This window comes from Myxine glutinosa, chromosome 2 (assembly GCF_964187855.1).
Source record: "Myxine glutinosa chromosome 2, kmMyxGlut1.1, whole genome shotgun sequence".
Taxonomy (NCBI): Eukaryota; Metazoa; Chordata; class Myxini; order Myxiniformes; family Myxinidae; genus Myxine; species Myxine glutinosa.
Window position 1 is genome coordinate 224,854,076 of NC_136262.1, and position 24,312 is coordinate 224,878,387.

A 24,312-nucleotide genomic window follows, 5' to 3' on the forward strand; every position below is an offset into this window, starting at 1 on the left:
ATGTATGTCTGAAAATCAAGAAATTGACCTCAAACAAGGAAGTGAGGCCATTTGGCCCATCATTGCCGTGGAACACTCTCGAGTAAATTTTTGCGACAGCTTTAAACATCAATCTGCTTGATACTTTACTGAGGTCTAAATAACCCGATCTTGATCGGGTGAACAAGCTTGGGTGGGGTACCTAGCGCTGCACAGGGGAAAACAAATACAAAGAGGTTATGACCCATGTTGTGCATTGAAACGGTTGAAACGCAAATGTGGTATCTCAAATTGGTATCTCCCGCAATGAAGCTGATTCTGAGCGTCTTTCTTTCTCTCATCACAGGCAGGTTTGTTTGGCGGTCTTTCTGTCTTCTACCAACTCCTCTCTGACATTTACACCCCCTGCAATGTCTTTGCTCTGTTCCCCCAATATTTCTGCAGGACACACAAGGTCTGCCAGCAACCCTCTGTTGGTGAAACTTCCAAAATCAAGACTCACTGCTCGCCTTCATTCTTTCATTCCTCTTTTTCCCCGCCTCTGGAACTATCTTCCACATTCTCTTCAATCCCACTCCTCCCTCCAGGTCTTCAAAACAGCTGTTCACCACAATCTCATGTCTTCCCTCATCCAAAACCATGATCTTTTCTACTCCCGTTAATCCACCCCAAACCCACCTCCTTCAAATTCCGTTTTCTTTCCTGAAAGTCCCTGTTGTGTCCATCTTGTTTATCCCGTGTACCCCACCCTAGCCCTCTACCTTCCACAGATCTCCTGATATCCTTGTTCCCTACTGTTATTGTGCTTCCCTCTCTCTTCCCATCTTGTCTCCTGCTCCCTTTATTATATGCCCTATGTTCATTGATTACACTAGGGCGTGCCCGCACGTACGGGCATGCCCGTACGTGCTTGCCCGTACGTGCGTGCAAAAAAACATGCGTGCAAACAACAACAACAAAAAAAAACTTTGAAACCACGTGGCAGTAACGACCACAGAACCCCCCCCTCTATTTACATGAAATGGTTTGGTCCATTCGCAACGACCACAGAACCCCCCCCTCTATTTACATGAAATGGTTTGGTCCATTCGCAAAGCCAAAGCGAACGGCTTGCGAGTACGGTGACCATACCTTGGGAACCACTTGTCCGATTAATTTCAAACCTTGAAAAGGCACATCCTCGGGTCCCCAGCAATATACCTGGCAAGTTTCAAGTATATCGGACCGGTAGTTGTCGAGAAACAGCGGTCGCATACATACATACATACAGACAGACAGACACACACACACACAGAGATTACTGGAATTATAGATAGACTAGGACGTGCCTGTACGTGGGTGCCCGTTCCTTGCCAAAAAAAAAAAAAAAAATGTCTTCGCCCATGGGCGTGCCCGTAAGTGCGTGATGTGACCGTACAATGAATGTATCGTCCCGACGCCGCAGCTCGGATGGCGCTGCAGTTAATCGGGCCTGTATCGGCAGAGTTATTATAAACGTGTACTACAATCGATCGTACCTTACAGCGTCTGCTCGCCACGTTCAGCATCAGTACGTCGTCACTATGACTATCCGTAAGTCCGGAAGTGACGTCCTCATTTGACTGTCCGGAAGGTCGCATATCGCAGTTACGATGAATCGCAAATTAGTTTTAATTAGTTTTAAAACATAGTTTAACGCCAACATAGCGGCAACATAGTTTGCCAACGTGAAATAAATGAATACGCTCTCAAATGTGCCGTCCGAGGCAGAGTCTGTTCGCCACGTTCGGCACACGTGATAGCTCGCTGCTCTCTGATTGGTTGAATCGTTTTTTGGACATAGCTCGGTAACTACTTCTCCGATTAATATGAAACCTTGAAAAGGCACATCCTCGGGTCCCCAGCAATATACCTGGCAAGTTTCAAGTATATCGGACCCGTGGTTGTCGAGAAACAGCGGTTACAGACAAACAAACACACAGACACACAGAGATTACTGGAATTATAGATAGACTAGGGCATGCCCGTACTATATATAAGCTAGGACGTGCCCGTACGTGGGTGCCCGTTCCTTGCCAAAAAAAAAAAAAAAAAAAATTTGTGTAGGGGTGTGTGTGTGTAAACATCCTAGGGCGTGCCCGTACGTGGGTGCAAAAAAACATGCGTGCAAACAACAACAACAAAAAAAAACTTTGAAACCACGTGGCAGTAACGACCACAGAACCCCCCCCCCTCTATTTACATGAATGGTTTGGTCCATTCGCAACGACCACAGAACCCCCCCCCTCTATTTACATGCAATGGTTTGGTCCAAAGCGAACGGCTTGCAGTGTTTGGTAAAGAAATCGCCATAGCTCGGTAACTACTTCTCCGATTAATATGAAACCTTGAAAAGGCACATCCTCGGGTCCCCAGCAATATACCTGGCAAGTTTAAAGTATATCGGACCGGTAGTTGTCGAGAAACAGCGGTCACAGACAAACATACACACATACACACATACACACATACACACATACAAACACACATACACAGAGATTAATGGAATTATAGATAGATGAGACGACTTGGTATACAAAAAACACGCTAGGGTCGAAATTTGGAGTGACGTTGAAGAAAAACCTGGCAATAACAACTGGTAGAATAGTAAACCATAGAGCTAGACCATGGAAAATGTGGAGTTTAATGGTATTTTGATGTAACATTTCTCCATAATTACCCTCGCCTGAGGAGGGTATTGCATTTTATTCCGTTTGTCTGTTTGTTTGTTTGTTTTTCCGCACAGAATAAATATGATTTTCTCTGCAACCGTAGGTCCGATTGACAGGAAATTTTCACCATAGGTGCACCTCCACCTGTATAATTTTTTACGTAATTATGACGTCATAGGTCACGTGGTTTGGCCACCATCTTGGAAAAATCGAAAAACTTTGCACCTCTATATCTCTGAAAGCGCTGAATAGAAAAAATTGAGACATGCCTCATTGCAAAGAACTCTCCATGGGGAATAAAATGTGTTAATTATGATGTCATAGATGCCTCCATTATGACATCATAATTCGACAAGTACAAAACTTCATTCTATCAAGATGAAATTTCTTGAGCGCCATGTCGGCAAAAACTGGTGGAGAAATTTTTTTAATGATGATGTCATCGGTCACGTGGTTTGGCCGCCATCTTGGAAAAACCGAAAAACTCTGCACCTTTATATCTCCGAAAGCACTGAATAAAAAAAATTGAGACATGGCTCATTGTAAAGAACTCTCCATGGGGAATAAAATATGTTAATGATGATGTCATAGGTGCCTCCATTGTGACGTCATAATTCGACATGTACAAAACTTCATCCGATAAAGATGAAATTTCTTCAGCATAATCTAGGAATAAATTAGTTTAGAAAAATAATAATGACATCATCGGTCACGTGGTTCGGCCGCCATATTTGTTTTAACACAAAAGCCTTTAAAAAACACTTAAAATACATCCTGGCAAGGGTTTGCAATCTCTGATTGCTCTTTCTTGTTGTTATTGCAATGAGAACAACACTCGGTAAAAAGCACATACTCCACCAGGCTGAACAGTTTATGTGTTGTCTCCCACGAATAAACCGGATCTGGATTTGGACCTGAACCAAAGTCGAATCGGCTTGTTTTTATCACCATCCAACTTATCTACCTGGTTTTGTCATAACTCATCCACAACGTTTTGAGATATGCCTAGAATTTTTGCCCCATCTCTCACTGGTAAAGAATCACTTTAAAAGATTTTTTTTTTTTTTTAAATTCTCATATCCGAATGCACACTGCAGGGGTGGATCCAGGAATTTCAAGATGGGGGGGGGGGGGGGGGAGAAGCATGGGGGAGGGGAGGAGGGAAGGTGCACCAGGCCATAGTGAGTGAGTGATGTACAGTAGGTTAATTAATGATGATGGAACATAACTGTACAACCACCAGGGTAACTACTGTACGTGCATAAATATACGTTGATGCCGATATCATCAGTGTATGGAATACACTGTCATTAAATACTTGCATCTTTAAATAACGGACGCATGGAACAAAGTTTTCATTGATTGATTAATTGTAACAGCAATGGAACCCCTCCCCCACCCCCCTTCCCACTCACCCTACTGTAACACTCCGTATAACATTTGGACAGACACGCATGGAATCGTGTCGGCTTTTAATCGCTTCAATTTACCCATCCCAATCTGGGAATACAGGCTGGTGTCGTATAAATTATTTTCAAAATGGGCACTGCAAATGAAGCTTGAAACAGTTGGGCCATGCCACTTTCCTCTGGTCAGATTTACCTTGGCTATCCATATTTTCCTTACAGCTGGATCTTTTGGGAAAGCATGTATTCTCATACCATCTTTGGTTGTACAGTATTGCAACAACAAACAACAATACATCTAGCTGGCATTCTGAGAACTATTTCACTGCACATAAAAAATAAGTCCCGCAGCAAAAGTATCCTCAAGATGACGTGACAGGTCACGTGATATGCAATGCCTTCAGAAAGTATTCACACTCCTTGACTTTTTTCTCATTATGGTGTGTTACAGCCTGAATTTAAAATGGATTCTATTGAGATTTTTGTCACTGATCGTACCCCATAATGTCAAAGCGCAATTCCTTTTGCAATTTCTACAAATGCAAGAAGTTGTCATTGAATTTCTCCATGAAACTTTGGAATACGTCAACAACAACAACAACATGCATTTTAAAGGCCATTTTCCCTGCTAGAGCGGGGGTTAGCCTTGCGGTCCCCATGACAATCTTCTCCATTTTGCCCTATTTTCTGCATCTCTCCTTGTTAACCCCCTTGCCCGCATTTCTTCTTCCACCATCTTTAGCCAAGTCTTTCTCGGTCTTCCCCGTCTTCTACTTCCTTCTACATTCATTTCCATCACTCTTCTCAACCAGTCACTTTCATCCTTCCTCAACACATGACCAAACCATCTCAACCTGTTCCTCTTCACAGCATCAATCACAGGCTCTATTCCCATCATCTTTCGCAATTCATCATTTGTCTTCCTCTCTCTCAACGATACTCCGCACATCCGTCGAACCATTCGCATTTCCACCCTTTCCAACCTTCGTTGCTGCTCTACGCTGTTCACGCTTGTAAAAGGAGTATGACACCTTCTTTTAAAAGCAATTCAGTGTGCTGCAAGTCACTTTCAAAAGAAAGCCCACAATGTTTTTGCGATCGGGAATGGGGATTCATTTTCTGGCAAAGTATTGTTACAAAAATGACTTTGGCGTTAATGAGGGATTAATTTACATATGAATCAGTCATCTCTTAATGAATGTTAGCACAAATGTTTGTAACCCCAATGGAATACGTCAACCCTGATCAAATTTCGATTCAGGCATCAACATTGAATGGCATGGCCCACTCAAATACCTGACTTAATCCATGCGATTATCCATATGGGGACATTTGACAAGTCAAATTTTTGTGCATAATGGCCACAGACTCATGTGGTCGAGGGTGAAAGTTGTGGCAATTACGGGCCAAATTGTCAAGAATTTGCATCATCGACTTGATGGTCAACTTTGAATTGTACCCCATAATATGCATGGCAATTCATAGTCATAACAGATAAGGGATACGAAACTTCATTCAATATTCATAGTCATAACTTCAACATCACCTTATCACATCATTAAAATGGCTTCATCATGAGTGAACCAGCCAACAACATAGGGCTCAATTACAGGGCATTACCTGCTCGTCAACAAAGTCGTCGATGCGTTTTTGGCACTCGTGCCACTCGAGTGCAACCCGGCGCATCTCTTCCTCGAACTGTTGCAGCCTTGACAGCAGACAGGCTGCTGCTTCATCAACTGGCGTGCCATCCTCACCCGGCCTGGAACGCACATGTTGTAAGCAATCCTTCTGTGTACACATTGAAACCAAGATCGTACTATCATGCTGGCAACATTCCAATGATGTTTGCCCCTCCACCTGCAATATAAAGCAAGCCCTTACAAAGTAACACTGTTCACGCTTGTAAAAGGAGTATGACACCTTCTTTTAAAAGCAATTCAGTGTGCTGCAAGTCACTTTCAAAAGAAAGCCCACAATGTTTTTGCGATCGGGAATGGGGATTCATTTTCTGGCAAAGTATTGTTACAAAAATGACTTTGGCGTTAATGAGGGATTAATTTACATATGAATCAGTCATCTCTTAATGAATGTTAGCACAAATGTTTGTAACCCCAATTAGCAATGACCAATATTAGATGTCTCGACAGCTCCTCAATAACCAGAGTCCAAACCCTCGTGTCTGTCTGTTCCCCTTTTCTCCCTCTGTGTTTACCTCCCAAACCACCTACATTTGCTAATCACACCATAAAACTGCACATCAACATGGTGCATCCACACGAGCTACTGCAAGCCCCCACATGTGCTCTGTTGAGATGGCGTGTTCGCATGAGCTACTTCAATGCTGTGAGAGTGCATACACAACACTCGCTGGACGGGGGAAAATGGCCTGGCTATAAATTTCTGTAGTTTGACAACAAACAACTTCATAGACTGTCAGTCAAATGTGTACAGATAATTTGCAAGTTGACTCGCCCATTATTGGGGCACTGTAGCGGCTACCGCTGGGTTTACACAATCGCCTTGCACCTACCAAGGACGTGGAGCGATCACCATGCCGGGCTCGTCCAGGACGCCCGGGCAGGCTCGCGCTCAACTTGCCAGGCCTCGGCCGGGACGCCCGGGCATGCCCGGGCACGCCCGCTCTCGACTTGCCAGGCCGCGTCCGGGACGCCCGGGCATGCCCGGGCATGCCCGCCCTCAACTTGCCAGGCCGCGGCCAGGACGCCCGGCCACGCCCCCTCTCGCCTTTCCCGGGGAAACACTCCGGGATAATGTGTGTATATATATTGCTGCCCGATAAACGGGCTTTTGGAGAGTACCCGAGTTGTTTTGTGACAATAAAGAAACTCGGACAAATTCCAGTTTTTTGTCGCGTCCATTCTTCCGACTACGTGGGAGCTCCTTCATTGGTGACCTACCGACATGGACACGGCAGTTGCCCTTAAACTGCCTACCTTCTGGGAGGCTCACGCGGCGGTTTGGTTCGCCCAGGCGGACTCCCTGTTCGCCCTGCGAGGCATCACGGCCGACGACACCTGCTTCCACCATGTGGTAGAAGCGCTCGGTTCAGCCACCGTGGCCCGCGCCCTGAGCCTCCTCGAGAGCCCGCCAGCCGCTGACAAATACGGCACGATTAAAAAGCTCCTCCTCGACGCTTTCGCCCTCCCATCGGCGGAACGCGTACGGCGCCTGCTCGACCTGCCCGAGCTCGGCGACACGCGCCCGTCCGAGCGAATGGACTACATGCTTTCGCTGCTCGGCGAGCACTCTCTGGCATTCCTGTTCCGGGAGCTGTTCCTCCGTCAGCTGCCTAGCCCGGTACGCCTCGCCCTGGCGAGTACGACGATCACGGATCCCCGCGCCCTCGCCAGGGAAGTCGACAAGATCTCCGCGGCAGGCCAAGGCATTGCAGCAGCGACCTGGGGCCCACCGCCGTCCGACGCAACGCCCATGGCGCCCGAGCACCCGGCACGGTCGACGACCGAACGGCCGACGCAATTGGCGGCCGCAACGCCGAGCCGACCACCTCCAGCACGACGACCGGGGCCTCCACCTGACCAAGCGTGGTGTTACTATCATGCCAGGTTCGGACAGAAGGCCCGGACATGCCGACCCCCGTGCACCTTCGGCAGGCCGGGAAACGGCCGGGCCGGCGTTCATTACCAGCCATGAGCGCCGGCCACACGGGCAACTTACTTTTCATCATGGACAAAGTGTCCGGACGGCGCTTCCTGGGCGACACCGGCGCCAAACTGAGCGTCATACCCGCCTCCGATCAGGACAGGCAGTCAGCGGTTTGCGGCCGCTCCTTGGTTGCGGCCAACGGATCGGTCATCCGCACCTTCGGCCCGCGCAACGTCACCCTCTGCTTCGGCGGCCAACGCTTTACTTGGACGTTTGTAACCGCAAACGTGCCCATGGCTCTGCTAGGCGCCGACTTCCTCTGCGCACACGGACTGCTGGTGGACGTCCAACGGCGTCGCCTCATCAACACCGAGACCTACAGCTCCCTGGTATGCACATTGAGCAGCTCCGCTCCGACCGAGCTGGCATGCGCCCTCCCGGCGGCGAACGAGTTTGCTCGCCTGCTCACGGAGTTCCCGGCCCTCACGCGGCCGACGTTTTCGGCCGTCGCAGTACGACATGGGATCGAGCACCACATACCAACCACGGGCCCGCCGGTCTACGCCAGAGCCCGCCGCCTCGACCCAGCCAAAGCCGAGTTCGACCCTTTGGAACACCTCGGCATCGTGCGGCGCTCCGATAGCGCGTGGGCTTCGCCACTACACATCGTCCCAAAACCAGGGGGCGGCTGGCGCCCATGTGGCGACTACCGCCGCCTTAACGACGCTACCACCCCCGACAGGTATCCGATCCCGCACGTCCAAGACTTCTCCGCCCGTCTGGCAGGACAGGTCATTTTTTCAAAAATCGATCTCATACGGGGATATCACCAGGTACCTGTCAGGGCGGCCGACGTCCCTAAAACGGCCGTTATCACGCCGTTCGGCTTATTCGAATTCCTACGGATGCCGTTTGGCCTCAAGAACGCGGCTCAAGCGTTCCAGCGCTTGATGGACGGCGTGCTGCGTGACCTGCCGTTCCTCTTCGTTTACCTGGACAACATCCTCGTCGCCAGCACGTCCCGGGCCGAGCACCTCCTCCACCTCCGAACACTGTTCGGGCGCCTCAGCGAGCACGGCCTCATCGTCAACCCGGCCAAATGCCACTTCGGCACGACGGCCGTTGATTTTTTGGGCCACCACATCACCAAGAACGGGGCCGTGCCGCTGCCAACCAAGGTCGAGGCCATCACCACGTTTCCGCGTCCCCGCTCCATAAAGGCCCTGCAGGAATTCCTGGGAATGGTGAATTTCTATCACCGCTTCGTGCCCCGCGCTGCTCAACTCATGCGGCCCCTCTACCAAGCCCTCCGGGGCAAGCCGGCCAAGCACGACATCGTCTGGTCCGCAGCAATGGCCGCGGCCTTCCAAAGCTCAAAGCGGGCCCTCGCCGACGCAACACTGCTCGCTCACCCGGTGCTCAACGCTCCCATCGCCCTCACCACGGATGCCTCCGACTACGCGGTGGGCGCCGTACATGAGCAATGGGTGAACGGAGTTTGGCAGCCACTCGCTTTTTTCAGCCGGAAGCTCCGGCCGAACGAGCTCAAATATAGCACGTTTGACCGTGAGCTCCTCGGTCTACACCTGGCCGTTCGCCATTTCCGCCACCTCCTGGAGGGCCGACCCTTCACGGCGTTCGTCGACCACAAGCCGTTGGTTTACGCAATGGCCAAGGTCACGGAGCCGTGGTCAGCCCGCCAACAGCGCCACCTCTCCGCCGTGTCGGAGTTTACCACGGACATCCGGCACGTCGCCGGCAAAAACAACGCCCTGGCCGACTGTCTTTCTCGGGCCAGCGCGAACGCGGTCCACCTCGGCGTGGACTTCGCGCTTATGGCGGCGGACCAAACCACCGACACCACGGCGCAAGCCCTCCGGGCGGTGGACACGGGCCTCCGCCTGGCCGACAGCCCCTTCGCGGACACTGTCCTGCTCTGCGACGTCTCCCAAGGCCAGCCTCGCTTCATCGTGCCCGTTACCTGGCAACGCCGCATCTTCGCCTCCCTCCACGGCCTTTCCCACCCGGGCCGGAAAGCTTCCCAGAAGCTGGTGTCGGCGCGATTTGTCTGGCACGGCCTTCGACGGGACGTCCGCGATTGGACCAGCACCTGCACAGCCTGCCAACAGGCCAAGGTCCACCGACACACCCAGGCCCCGCTGGCACCTTTCACCGTGCCCGAACGACGTTTCGATCACGTCAACGTGGATCTGGTGGGCCCCCTCCCCCCATCACGGGGGTTCACACACCTGCTCACCATGGTGGACAGGACCACCAGGTGGCCGGAGGCCGTTCCCCTCGTCTCCACCACCACGGCCGACGTGGCGCAGGCTTTCATCGCCACCTGGGTCGCCCGCTTTGGCGCACATCTTGTCGGACCGCGGACCGCAGTTCACCTCCGAGCTGTGGGGCGCGGTCGCCGGCAACCTGGGGGTCAAGCTCCACCGTACTACGGCCTACCACCCCCAAGCCAACGGGTTGTGCGAGCGATTCCACCGCTCCATGAAGGCCGCGCTCATGGCCGGCCTTCAAGACGGCGGTTGGGCCGACCGGCTGCCGTGGGTCCTTTTGGGCCTCCGCACGGCCCCCAAGGAGGACCTCCGGGCATCCACCGCCGAGCTTGTCTACGGCCAGGCGCTACGCGTCCCGGGCGAATTCGTGCCCGACGCTACCAGTCCCTGGTCCGCAGCTCACCAGCGCTCGGACCTCCAGGAGGCCGCCCGACGGTTTGCCCCCGTGCCAACATCCCACCACGGTGACCCCCAGTCCTACGTCCCCCCAGCGCTTCGCACAGCGGAGTACGTTTTTGTGCGTCATGACGCACATCGGGGGCCACTCCGGCCGCCGTACGACGGGCCCTTCCGGGTCCTGCGACGGGACGACAAGTCGTTCGTCATCGACATCGGCGGCAGGTCGGACCGGATTGCGGTGGACCGCCTCAAGCCGGCGCACGTGAACATCGACCAACCGCCACGGTTGGCCCTTCCGCTGCGGCGAGGCCGCCCCCCACTCGACCGCCCACCACCACACCGGACCCCCCCCCCACGACCCGCCAGGGGTCGCTTCGGCCGGGTCATCAGGACCCCCCTCAAATTGACCCTGCCGGTGCAAGTCGATTCTGGGGGGACGTGTGTAGCGGCTACCGCTGGGTTTACACAATCGCCTTGCACCTACCAAGGACGCGGAGCGATCACCATGCCGGGCTCGTCCAGGACGCCCGGGCAGGCCCGCGCTCAACTTGCCAGGCCTCGGCCGGGACGCCCTGGAATGCCCGGGCACGCCCGCTCTCGACTTGCCAGGCCGCGTCCGGGACGCCCGGGCATGCCCGCCCTCGACTTGCCAGGCCGCGGCCAGGACGCCCGGCCACGCCCCCTCTCGCCTTTCCCGGGCAAACGCTCCGGGATAATGTGTGTATATATATTGCTGCCCGATAAACGGGCTTTTGGAGAGTACCCGAGTTGTTTTGCGACAATAAAGAAACTCGGACGAATTCCAGTTTTTTGTCGCGTCCATTCTTCCGACTACGTGGGAGCACAGCTCCTCGCCCATTATTGGGGCACATCTAGCTAAATGTCATCAAAGCAATGCCCCATACCTACGAATACAGCAAGTCATACAGTGCAATCTCCATACGACTCAAGTTTATGCAACGTGTGTGTGTGTGTGTGTGTGTTTGTGTGTTTGTGTGTTTGTGTGTGTGTGTGTGTGTGTGTGTGTGTGTGTGTGTGTGTGTGTGTGTGTGTGTGTGTGTGTGTGTGTGCGCGCTCCCCGTATAACGCTTGGGCATACACCGAGAGCAGGCTTGGCCGAGATATGCCTTCCGTTCACAAAATAAATATCTAATTTGAACTCTTGTCCATGTGGGTGATGGGTCAACCTTCGTTGATCTTACAACTGAATGAGTTCGAATGAATTTTCAAGTTGTGAAAAGAGAAGTGATTTGAGCACAGAATGCGACTTAAGTCACTGCAAGAAGTAGATTACTTCAATTGGTTTCTGACATTTAAAATGTTGACTGTATATTTTCAGACTTTATTTATTAGTCCCCTACCGGTGTACACCGGAGGGGACTAGAAGTTTGCACGCCCTCCCTCCGTCCGTCAGTCTGTCAGTCCGTCACGCAAAGAACAGTTTTCCGGACTTTTTTTCTAAACGCTTAATGCTAATGATTTCAAACTTGGCACATCGTTTCGTCGTGATAAGTTACAGATCAAGTTCCAACTTCACGACGTTTCGATCATTTTTGACAAAGTTATGGCACTTTGAACTTTGGGAATTCTGATAATTCTGATGATCCTTAACTCAGTGCCATTTTAAGTTTTAATTTCCTTTAAAAAAGATTTTCTCTGCAATAATAGGACCGATTGAGATCAAATTTTCACCATAGGAGGGACTCGGTCTGTAGAATATTTTAATGGTAATTATGACGTCACCGGTCACGTGGTTCGGGCGCCATATTGTTTTTCGTGAAAACACGAAAACCCCTTTTTCTCTGCAACGGCTGAACAGATCGAGGCCAACCTTTGCAGGCAGAATCGCTTACGCATGACGAACAAAAAAGTCAGCGAGCATGACGTCATGCGTCACATGGTTTCAGAGTTATGACGTTTTTAAGCATGAACCTTTAAAACCGAGCCCCTCCCTCATTTTTGATCCAATCGAGGGGAAACTTCACAGATCTGTTCCGCATGTCAGTCTACTAAAATGTCCTTTTGGAATTTGCGATAGCTCACGTGGTTTGGCAGATATCGTTAATTAAACGAAAAAAAAGAAAAAAAGGATATCTCTTGAATCGCTTTATTGATCGCCGTGAAACTTCATACTATAATAGAAGTCATGAAGAGTAACAAGTGTGCAAAATTTCAAGATGATTGGATGTACGGTCTGGAAGCTAGAAGTTGTTATTGTGTGAAGAAGAAGAGGCGTCAAGTGTGCGGATTTAATTATTTATCACATGTACAGACTGAAAGCATCGTTGGACACGACCTGTCGCGGTCATTTTAACCTCAAAGAAAATTCTAATTTAAGATTTGTCAATAGCTGAGGTATATTAACAAACGAATAAAACAGATTTGGTCAAATTCTGACTTTTTAAACTCGATCGCATTTGACAGAGTTGTGACAAGCTGAGGAAGAAGAAACCTCGCATTGGCTTCTCCAATGTGCCATAAAAAAATGGATATCTCTTGAATCGCTAGTACCTCAGACCGTGAGTTGGTAATTATATAATTCACACAGTGCAATACGTGCAGGCCGCTCCACGGAGCGACCATGCGGGCTTATCAACGAGGCGAGGCGTGACACACGTGTCTCAGCATACCTCAGATCAAGTTTGAAAACCAGCATCAACCGTGCATAAATTTGCATATTCGATCATTTTTGACAAAGTTATGGCACTTGGGTCTAAAGCTCTAAATGGTCAAGGAACCAAGTTGTCCAACATATCTGAAAGGTTTAAAGGGTCTAAGTGGTGTTAAGGTCAAAGGGGTCTATAAAGGGAGTCAGGGTCTTAAAGGGGTGTAAAGGTCTGAAGGATCTGGGTGATCTAAAGGTTATCGGGAGCATCTTGAAGTTTAAAAGGATAATGGGGATATATAGGTGTTTTGGCAGTTTTAGGGGTTTTGGGGGTGTTGTGCTCTTAAGGTTCCTAAGCGGTCTTTGGGGTATATAGGTGTCTGGAAAACAAACAAAACAAAACAAAACAACACAACACAACACAACACAACACACACACTCACCCCGCTTTTATATTTAGATGACCCCCGCATCATTCTTGCTATCAAGACTCTCGACTCTCTGGAGCAACCAATATGAGTTGGGTTGTATTAACTGATGTTGAAAAATGTTGATGATGCCAATGAAGAACTTCCTCTAGTATATATTCACAGACAGATATTTGGTCTAATTTTCAGCTGGCCGGTGACTGACTCAGCAAATAAGTTTTAACACAGTGGTACTTCACTATATGCCACACTCTCTCACTTACAATTCAGCCACACAAAATGATAGCAACAACATGATAACTTCTCAAATACCACAACTGGTGTTTGAAATGAAAAAAATGAAAAATAAACTTACATTTACAAAAAGAGGAAAATTGTACAGGTAAACAAACAATAGAATGCTTGTGATCTGTCAATATGCTACCAACATACAATCCTGCCCTCCATGTAAACCAGAATATGCATCGGTCCAAAACCCTAAAAAACCCCACAATACACCCCCTTCCCCTCCAACTATCCCCTCCCACCCTCTTCCGTCTATGCAAACACAATAAATCAATGACCCTCAATGCAGCTGCGATGGGCTGCTTTCAATCTGCAGAAAATTTGTGAATATGAACATTTACATTTTGACAAGCAAAATGAGGCGAAAAATAACTGACAGTCAGTCATCAAAAGAAAGTTAGATGGTGTCCTTGAAGTATAAAGTCTGGGAATATGTGTGAGTTGAAGGAATCAACAAAATTAGGTACAGATATGAAATGAATTTTAGAACAAGTTTTCATGCAATTAGAATCATAGGAATAGAAATTAGAATCATGCATCTGTGTCCTTTCCTCCTGACAAGGTGGAAAAGTGTCTGTCAACCCTCGACTCTGATTCTGCAACTGGACCTGACGGCATCAGCCCACGGGTCCTAAAATCATGTTCTTCCGCTCTTTCACTCCCTCTCTCTGTTCTCTTCACCCTCTCTTTTGCTCAAGGTCATCTTCCATCTGCTTGGAAATCTGCCAACATCACCGCTTTGCACAAAAAAGGTGCAAAAACAGATCCCAGCAACTACAGACCAATCAGCCTTCTCCCAATTATCAGCAAGGTCATGGAATCCATCATTGCTTCAGATATGAAATCTTTCCTCTTCTCCAATGGCTTGATCTCTGATCATCAATTTGGTTTCAGACCTGGACACTCCACTCTGGACATGCTGCTTCTGCTTTCTCAACAATGGATGGAGGTCCTCAATGCCAAACAGGAAATTAGAGCAGTCTCCCTTGACATATCACGTGCCTTCGATACAGTCTGGCACCCCGCTCTGCTCACCAAACTCTCCTCTTTTGGTATCCATGGAAATCTCCACGCATGGCTGGCGGACTTCCTCTCTAGTCGTAGTCAACGTGTGGCCCTGAATGGGTTTCTCTCATCTCCTCTTCCTGTTCAGGCTGGAGTTCCCCAAGGCAGTGTTCTGGGCCCTGTGCTTTTTCTGGTCTTCATCAATGATCTCTCTGACTCTCTTGCAAATCCTCTCTATCTCTTTGCTGACGACTCTACTCTCTGTCACTCCATTCTTCATCCCTCAGATCGGCAGGCAGCAGCCTCTGCACTCTGCAGACCTGGATGAAATCACAAACTGGTCAAACAAGTGGAACATGTCTTTCAATCGTGACAAATCTCACACTCTTACGATGTCTCTCCGAAAAGACCGACTGGACAACCCTCCCATCCACTTTCTGAACAATCCTCTTAAATAAGTTCTGTCACTCAAGCTGGTGTTGGGCCCTGGTGTTGGGCTAGCGGTTAGGGTGTCAGCTTAGGATCCTAGGATCCTGGGTTCGAAACCCGGTCGATCGCTGAATTAACGCCAGGGGGGTTGACTCAGCCTGTCATCCTTCCGAGGTCGGCTAATTGAGTACCAGTTCACTGGTAATTCCCTGCTTGTCGTTAAAGGCGGCAAAAAGGGTTGGCGTCAGGAAGGGCATCCGGCCGTAAAACATTGCTTCAAAAAGGGGACCGAAAAACAACAACTACCACGGTTCCCGAAAAAGGCCAACCCCCGCTTGTGGGGAAAAATGGCCTCTAAAGGTGTTTTTTTTTTTTTTACTCAAGCTATTGGGTCTCACTATCTGCCATGATCTTTCCTGGGAAAACCAAATTTCCAAGCTGGTCTCCAAAGCTAGTCACCGACAGGGCATCCTCCGTCATGAAAAGTCCTTTCTGGGCACTTCTGAGCTGCTCACCACATACAAAGCATTCATCCGCAGGTCAATGGAATACTGCTCTCCCCTCTGGGCTGGTGCTCCTGCCTCGCACCTAGCTCGGCTTCACATGGTTGAAACCAAAGCATTCAGAATCATTGGTATCTCCACAATGAAGCAGAATCCGAGGACCTTTCTCTCTCTCACCGCAGGCAGATTAGTGGTCTTTCTGTCTTCTACCAACTCCTCTCTGGCCTAGCTTCCCCTGCTCTGTCTGTGCTCTACCCCCAAATATTCCTGCAGGACGCACAAGATCTGCCAGCAACCCTCTTCTGGTGAAACTGCCAAAATCAAGACTCTCTGCTCACCTTCACTCTTTCATTCCTCTTTTATCCCGCATCTGGCACAATCTCCCACACTCTCTTCAACCCCTCTACCCCCTCCAGGTCTTTAAAACAGCTGTTCACCACCATCTCTTATCTTCCCCCATCCAAAACCTTGATCTTTTCTACCCCTGTTAAAACACCCCAAATCCACCTCTTTCAATCTCCAACTTCTTTCCTGAAATTCCCAGAAGTGTTCATTTGCTTTATACCATGTACCCCTCCTCCCCCAGCTCTCCCACTTCCACAGATCTAATGATGTCCCTGTTCTCTACTGTTGTTGTGCTTGTGTGCTTTCCTCTCTCCCCATCCCCTCATTGTATGTTTTATGTGACTGTGCATGTTTTCATGTTCAATGTGTTAGCTCTTACACGAGCATCGATTCTGTATCCAAAAAATAAATAAATAGAAAACCACCAAAACGCACTATTCTCACTACAATAGACACCAGCAAAGCATTTGACACACTTCCAATGGTCTTACTCACAAACAAAACAAGAAAGAGCAATCAGAGATTGCAAACCCTCGCCAGGATGCATTTTCAGTGGTTTTTAAGGCTTTTTAAAAAACCAAATATGGTGGCCGAACCACGTGACCGATGACATCATTATTATTTTTTTTCTACACTAATTTATTCCAAGATTATGCTCAAGAAATTTCATCTTGATCGGATGAAGTTTTGTACTTGTCAAATTATGACGTCATAATGGAGGCACCTATGACATCATTAACATATTTTATTCCCCATGGAGAGTTCTTTACAATGAGCCATGTCTCAATTTTTTCTATTCAGCGCTTTCGGAGATAGAGGTGCAAAGATTTTCAGTTTTTCCAAGATGACGGCCAATCCACGTGACCGATGACGTCATATTTTTTTCTCTCCACCAATTTATGCCCACATGACGCTCAATAAATTTCATCTTGATAGGATGAAGTTTTGTACTTGTCGAATTATGACGTCATAATGGAGGCACCTATGACATCATTAACATATTTTATTCCCCATGGAGAGTTATTTTGCAATGAGCCATGTCTCAATTTTTTCTATTCAGCACTTTCGGAGATAGAGGTGCAACGTTTTTCGGTTTTTCCAAGATGGCGGCCAAACCACGTGACTTATGACGTCATCGTTATCATTTAAAAAATTATACAGGTGGAGTTGCACCTATGGTAAAATTTTCCTGTCAATCGGACCAACGGTTGCAGAGAAAATCATATTTATTCTGTGCGGACAAACAAACAGACAGACAAACGGACTCAAATGCAATACCCTCTCCTCTGGCGAGGGTAATAATCAACACAAACATGCACAACAACGCCAAACCCTGGCTAGCTGGCCAACTACCTGTCATTTTTTTTTCTTTTTTTTTTAATGTTGAGGGCTACAGTCATGGACTATATAGTCCTCATTGAGGCCAGGCCTTAAATAAAATAACTGCATTGATAAATGTGAGAAAAGAGAAATAAAAGAGGGAGAATATAAGGGTGAGGAGTGTCGCATTAGATCAGTCAGCAACTATGCCAGCCCATGAGTAAGAAAAGTGTATGATGAAAAGTGTATGATGAAAAGTGTATGATGAAAAGTGTATGATGTGTTTTTTTTTTTTTTTTTTTTTTTTTTTTTTTTTTTTTTTTTTTTTTTTTTTTTTTTTTTTTTTTTTTTTTTTTTTTTTTTTTTTTTTGTATACAAGATCGAGGCTCGTGAAAGAGCGAACATTAATCACACAGAAAGACAAACAGACACATAAAACAAATAACATCGGGAGCGGTAGACAAGATGGGGAGAGAGGGGGAAGGACACAAACACAACATTTGAGAGCAGGGACCGAGAGACATGGAGACATGGAGAGATCTGTGGGAGGGAGAGGGCTTTGGGGGGGAGGCATGTGAAGGGGGGGCGGCATGTGAAGGGGGGGGGGGGTGGGAGAGGTATAAACATATGGACACTGCCAGGATTTCCAGGAAAGAAGTTGGAATTTCAAACAAGGTGGATCTGGGGTGAATTAGTGGGGGTAGAAAAGATCAAGGTTATGGATGGGGGAAGATAAGAGATGGTGGTGAACAGCTGTTTTAAAGACCTGGAGGGAGGAGAGGGATTGAAGGGAGTGTGGGAGTTTGTTCCACAGGCGGGAGAAAAGAGGAATGAAAGAGTGAAGGTGAGCAGAGAGCCGAGATTTCGGCAGTTTAAACATCAGAGGGTTGCTGGCAGATCTTGTGCGACCTGTAGGAATATTTGGGGGACAGAGCACAGAGAGAGCTGGGGGAGCAAGGCCGGAGAGGAGTCAGTAGAAGACAGAAAGGCCACCTACCTGCCTGCGGTGAGTGAGTGAAAGGCCCTCAGAGATAGCTTCATCGCGGGAGATTCCAATGATTTTGAAAGCTTTGGATTCAACAGCGTGAAGCCGAGCCAGGTGTGAGGCAGGAGCACCAGCCCATAGGGGAGAACAGTATTCCATTGAGCTGCGGATGAAAGCCTTGTATGTGGTGAGGAGCTCAGGTGTGCCGAGGAAGGACTTCGCACGACGGAGGATGCCCAGTCGGCGACTGGCTTTGGAGGCCAGCTTGGAAATGTGGTTTTCCCAAGAAAGATCATGGCAGATAGTGAGACCCAAAAGCTTGAGTGACAGAACTTCTTGGAGAGGATTGTTGAGAAAGTAGATGGGAGGGTTGTCCAGTCGATCTTTTCGGAGAGACATAGTAAGAGAGTGAGATTTGTCAGGATTGAAAGACATGTTCCACTTGTTTGACCAGTCTGTGATTTTGTCCAGGTCTTCAAAGAGTGAGGAGGCTGCAGACTGCCGATCTGAGGGAAGAGGAATGGAGCGGCAGAGAGTGGAGTCATCAGCAAAGAGATAGAGAGGATTTTCCAGAGTCAGAGAGATCATTGATAAAGACCAGAAAAAGCACAGGGCCCAGCACACTGCCTTGGGGAACTCCAGCCTGAACAGGAAGGGGAGATGAGAGAAATCCATTCAGGGCCACACGTTGACTACGACCAGAGAGGAAGTCCGCAAGCCATGCATGGAGATTTCCATGGATACCATAGGAGGAGAGTTTGGTGAGCAGAGCTGGGTGCCAGACCGTATCAAAGGCCCTTGATATGTCAAGGGAGACAGCTCTGATTTCCTGTTTGGCATTGAGGACCTCCATCCATTGTTGAGACAGCAGAAGCAGCATGTCCAGAGTAGAGTGACCTGGTCTGAAACCAAATTGATGATCAGAGATCAAGCCATTGGAGAAGAGGAAAGATTTCATATCCGAAGCAATGATGGATTCCATGACTTTGCTGATAATTGGGAGCAGGCTGATTGGTCTGTAGTTGCAAGGATCTGTTTTTGCACCTTTTTTGTGTAAAGCGGTAATGTTAGCTGATTTCCAGGATGCTGGCAGATGACCTTGAGCAAAAGTTTGTTTGCAAAAGTTTGTTTGCAAGAAAGAGAGATTAAACCTATCCCGGAAGCTATAGTTTGAGTGAGACAGAAAGCAAGACCAACAATCCTGACACGAAGAGTGTAAGATGGTTCCGGACACCACTTTAACACTCCTAAGTCCGATCCGAACGATATTACTACCCTGAGCAGTTGCTGTCTGCAACCTACTATCTAAAAAGCTATCCAACCGGATGGGTGTTTTTCAGGAGACACCATCTCCTTACTGAATGGCCGTTGGCTCTCGAAGGGAGCTCATCTGCCCTTTAACAGGTATTGTTTTTATTCCTGCAGGGTGTCACAGTCACCCTCCCCATTGGCAAGCCAGTGAGGGTAGTCGGTTAAGTCACCGACTACCCAACCAGGCGGCAGGTAGCACTGGGTTACATGTTACCAGTGGCAGTCAAGAAAGAGACTGACCTGACTAAGAAAAACAGTCATTCGTAATTTTTAACAGAAGGTCATCACACACACTAAACTTTCAGAATGGAGTCTCTCAAGGCTCAGTCCTCTCCCACACACTCTTTAATCTGTTCATGCACGACATTCCACAACCACTCGAGAACAAACAATTAGCCTCATGAGCGGACAATATAACCATCAACGCTATTCATGGCAAAATCAATACTGCCACAGCACAACTTCAACCCTTCCTCAGCACCCTACAAACCTAGCTCACCATCAACAGACTAAAAAATAGCCCGCTCAAAATCACCAGTCACTCTTCTTTTTTCTTTTTTTGTATACTGAATCGAGGCTCGTGAAAGAGCTGACAACCGCGAGGGAAAGACAGCACGGGGGGGGGGGGGGGGGGGGGGGGGGACCACGAGGGAAAGACAGTACAGGGGGACCACGAGGGAAAGACAGCACAGGGGGACCACGAGGGAAAGACAGTACAGGGGGACCGCGAGGGAAAGACAGTACAGGGGGACCACGAGGGAAAGACAGTACAGGGGGACCGCGAGGGAAAGACAGTACAGGGGGACCACGAGGGAAAGACAGCACAGGGGGACCGTGAGGGAAAGACAGTACAGGGGACCGCGAGGGAAAGACAGCACAGGGGGACCACGACGGAAAGACAGTACAGGGGGACCACGAGGGAAAAACCAGCACAGGGGGACCACGAGGGAAAGACAGTACAGGGGGACCGCAAGGGAAAGACAGTACAGGGGGACCACGAGGGAAAGACAGTACAGGGGGACCACGAGGGAAAGACAGCACAGGAGGACCGTGAGGGAAAGACAGCACAGGGGGACCGCGAGGGAAAGACAGTACAGGGGGACCGCGAGGGAAAGACAGTACAGGGGGACCGCGAAGGAAAGACAGCACAGGGGGACCGCGAGGGAAAGACAGCACAGGGGGACCACGAGGGAAAGACAGCATAGGGGGGACCGCGAGGGAAAGACAGTACAGGGGGACCGCGAGGGAAAGACCAATCAACCATCAACTCGCAATTCTAACAAATTACACCAAGAAACATAGCACTCACTGCACCACACATCACACTGAACAACATCCCTATTCCACACACACACACCAAACAAAAATACTCGGCGTCACTTTTAACACATCCATGTCATTCTCAGATCACATCACCAACATTAAAAAAAACAACATGCACACCCAGGCTGAATACACTTAGGGCACTAACAGGCAGAAATTTCGGACGCCACAAAGAAACAACATGACACATACAAACCATACATTAGATCAGTCATCAACTCTGCAATCTCATCTTGGGCATCCAGCCTATCAAACACACATCTCAACACCCTGCAGACCATACAAAATAAAGCCCTTTGCATCATTACAGGTTGCGCATTAACAACACCCATCGAGCATCTACACACAGAAGTCAAAATGCTCAAAAAATAAATCATCAAAGATCACTTAGACATGATAGGTGCACAGTTCCTTGTAATGGCAAATGCCAACCCGAACCACTCATGCCACTACATGTACAACCACCTACAGGCTCCTCCAGACACATTAAAACTACACCACAAATATACTACAATGATATCGTTCGTAACATCCCCCCACCAAACAACGGAAACTACAGAAAAACACATCCACATCACCATAAACGCAATAAACAACCTGAGCCCAAACAGTATTTTGGACACAAACCCCCCACCCATCAATGACACAGAGAAACTACTCCCCAGATCTGATTGTGTTCACCTTTCACGCCTTCGCTGTGGACATCACCCACAACTTTTACATTACAAACATAGACTCGCCAACACCACTGGCAACCACTGCCAGGCCACTCCACACACAGCAAAACATATCATGGAAGACCGCACGGTCCTGGCTTCACATAGGCAAGAGCACAACATGTTGGATGTGAGGGATCTCTGGGTCGCTCCTGTGAGATTGATCAGCTATCTCTGTGCCACTGGTCTGTTCAACCAGAACTGACTGGGGAAATACAACAACAACAACAACTAGATCAAAGTTGATGGCACACCATAGCAAATCCCCATGCTTCCCACCTAAAGCAAAGTGGAACAAGTACACATACATTCAAAGTACACCGCCCCATGCCAAATAATTAAATATGCTGCAGCGCGGCATTGCCGGGGCGCCTCCGGCGCCCGGCAATACCGCAGTGCAGCTCATTGAGGCTGCATTGGGAGGGAGAGGTGTACACTAATTGATTGATTAATTGTATAATTAAAATCAATAAAAGATTATCACAAAATATTTTCATAATCAATTGGCTAATCGCATAACTAAACCAGTAGTGCTTCATCCGAAGATGTATCTTTTAGAAATTTAATTAAATAAGTCATTTATAAAAAATTAAATAATTAATTGATTACTCAATAAATAATTAATCGATTAATCAATAAATACTTAATAGATGAAATGATTAATCAATAAATCAAAAATATCCTTGATAGCCACATCACTTGGTCACTCATGTCCAAATATTAGCTTCCCAGCTCAAAAGGTGCCTGAGATATTGGCCAAATGAGAAAGAAAATAAATAAATGATTAATAATGAAAATAAATAAATAATAATCATAAAAAAATTAAATTATTAATCAATTTGGTCAGAGAACACATAAACTACCACTATTTCATCAGAATCTGTAACTTAAAAAAAAAAATTTTTTTTGTCATTAATCGAATAATTAAATAATTAATCGATTAATTGATTAATTAATAAATCAAAAATATCCTTTGCAGCCAAATCACCTGGTCATTGGCATGTCCAAATATCAGCTTCCTAACTCAAAAGGTGCCTGAGTTAATAATGGTCAGAAGATAAATGAAATTTAATTAATTAAATAAGTACTTAATTAAACGCTAATAATTAAATAACTCCTCAATTAATTGATTATTCAAAAAACAAAAAATACCGTATTTGACAAAGGACTTGCTCACTACTGTGCCGAAATTTCAGCTTCCTAGCTCAAAGGATGGCTGAGATATCGTCCGGACAACCAAGAAAGAAAACAAACAAACAAGAAAACAAGAAAACAAACAAGAAACCAGAGTGAAAACTGAGTACTCTCTTTCAGCGTGCGTCACTGCCGAGCCCCCTTTGGTGCCCGGCAATGACGATTTGCAATGCCTGGAGATGGCATAGGAAAGGAGCGGTGTACAACAAGTACACATACATTCAAAGTACACCGCCCCATGCCAAATAATTAAATATGCTGCAGCGCGGCATTGCCGGGGCGCCTCTGGCGCCCGGCAATACCGCAGTGCAGCTCATTGAGGCTGCATTGGGAGGGAGAGGTGTACACTAATTGATTGATTAATTGTATAATTAAAATCAATAAAAGATTATCACAAAATATTTTCATAATCAATTGGCTAATCGCATAACTAAACCACTAGTGCTTCATCCGAAGATGTATCTTTTAGAAATTTAATTAAATAAGTCATTTATAAAAAATTAAATAATTAATTGATAACTCAATAAATAATTAATCGATTAATCAATAAATAATTAATAGATGAAATGATTAATCAATAAATCAAAAATATCCTTGATAGCCACATCACTTGGTCACTCATGTCCAAATATTAGCTTCCCAGCTCAAAAGGTGCCTGAGATATTGGCCAAATGAGAAAGAAAATAAATAAATGATTAATAATGAAAATAAATAAATAATAATCATAAAAAAATTAAATTATTAATCAATTTGGTCAGAGAACACATAAACTACCACTATTTCATCAGAATCTGTAACTTTAAAAAAAAAATTTTTTTTGTCATTAATCGAATAATTAAATAATTAATCGATTAATTGATTAATTAATAAATCAAAAATATCCTTTGCAGCCAAATCACCTGGTCATTGGCATGTCCAAATATCAGCTTCCTAACTCAAAAGGTGCCTGAGTTAATAATGGTCAGAAGAGAAATGAAATTTAATTAATTAAATAAGTACTTAATTAAACGCTAATAATTAAATAACTCCTCAATTAATTGATTATTCAAAAAACAAAAAATACCGTATTTGACAAAGGACTTGCTCACTACTGTGCCGAAATTTCAGCTTCCTAGCTCAAAGGATGGCTGAGATATCGCCCGGACAACCAAGAAAACAAGAAAGAAAACAAACAAGAAAACAAGTACACATACATTCAAAGTACACCGCCCCATGCCAAATAATTAAATATGCTGCAGCGCGGCATTGCCGGGGCGCCTCTGGCGCCCGGCAATACCGCAGTGCAGCTCATTGAGGCTGCATTGGGAGGGAGAGGTGTACACTAATTGATTGATTAATTGTATAATTAAAATCAATAAAAGATTATCACAAAATATTTTCATAATCAATTGGCTAATCGCATAACTAAACCACTAGTGCTTCATCCGAAGATGTATCTTTTAGAAATTTAATTAAATAAGTCATTTATAAA

The 24,312-nt window shown here is 47.1% G+C and overlaps 1 protein-coding gene across 5 annotated transcripts in view; it reads right to left on the reverse strand.

Moving 5' to 3' along the window:
• FAM193A (family with sequence similarity 193 member A) overlaps positions 1 to 24,312 on the reverse strand; it is an 85,891-nt gene that overhangs the window by 47,473 nt on the left and 14,106 nt on the right. For all 5 annotated transcript variants that reach the window (XM_078772310.1, XM_078772309.1, XM_078772311.1 and 2 more), the window contains one exon: positions 5,696 to 5,837. In XM_078772310.1, coding sequence (XP_078628436.1) covers positions 5,696 to 5,837 — 142 coding nt within the window. The remainder of the gene's footprint in view (positions 1 to 5,695; positions 5,838 to 24,312) is intronic.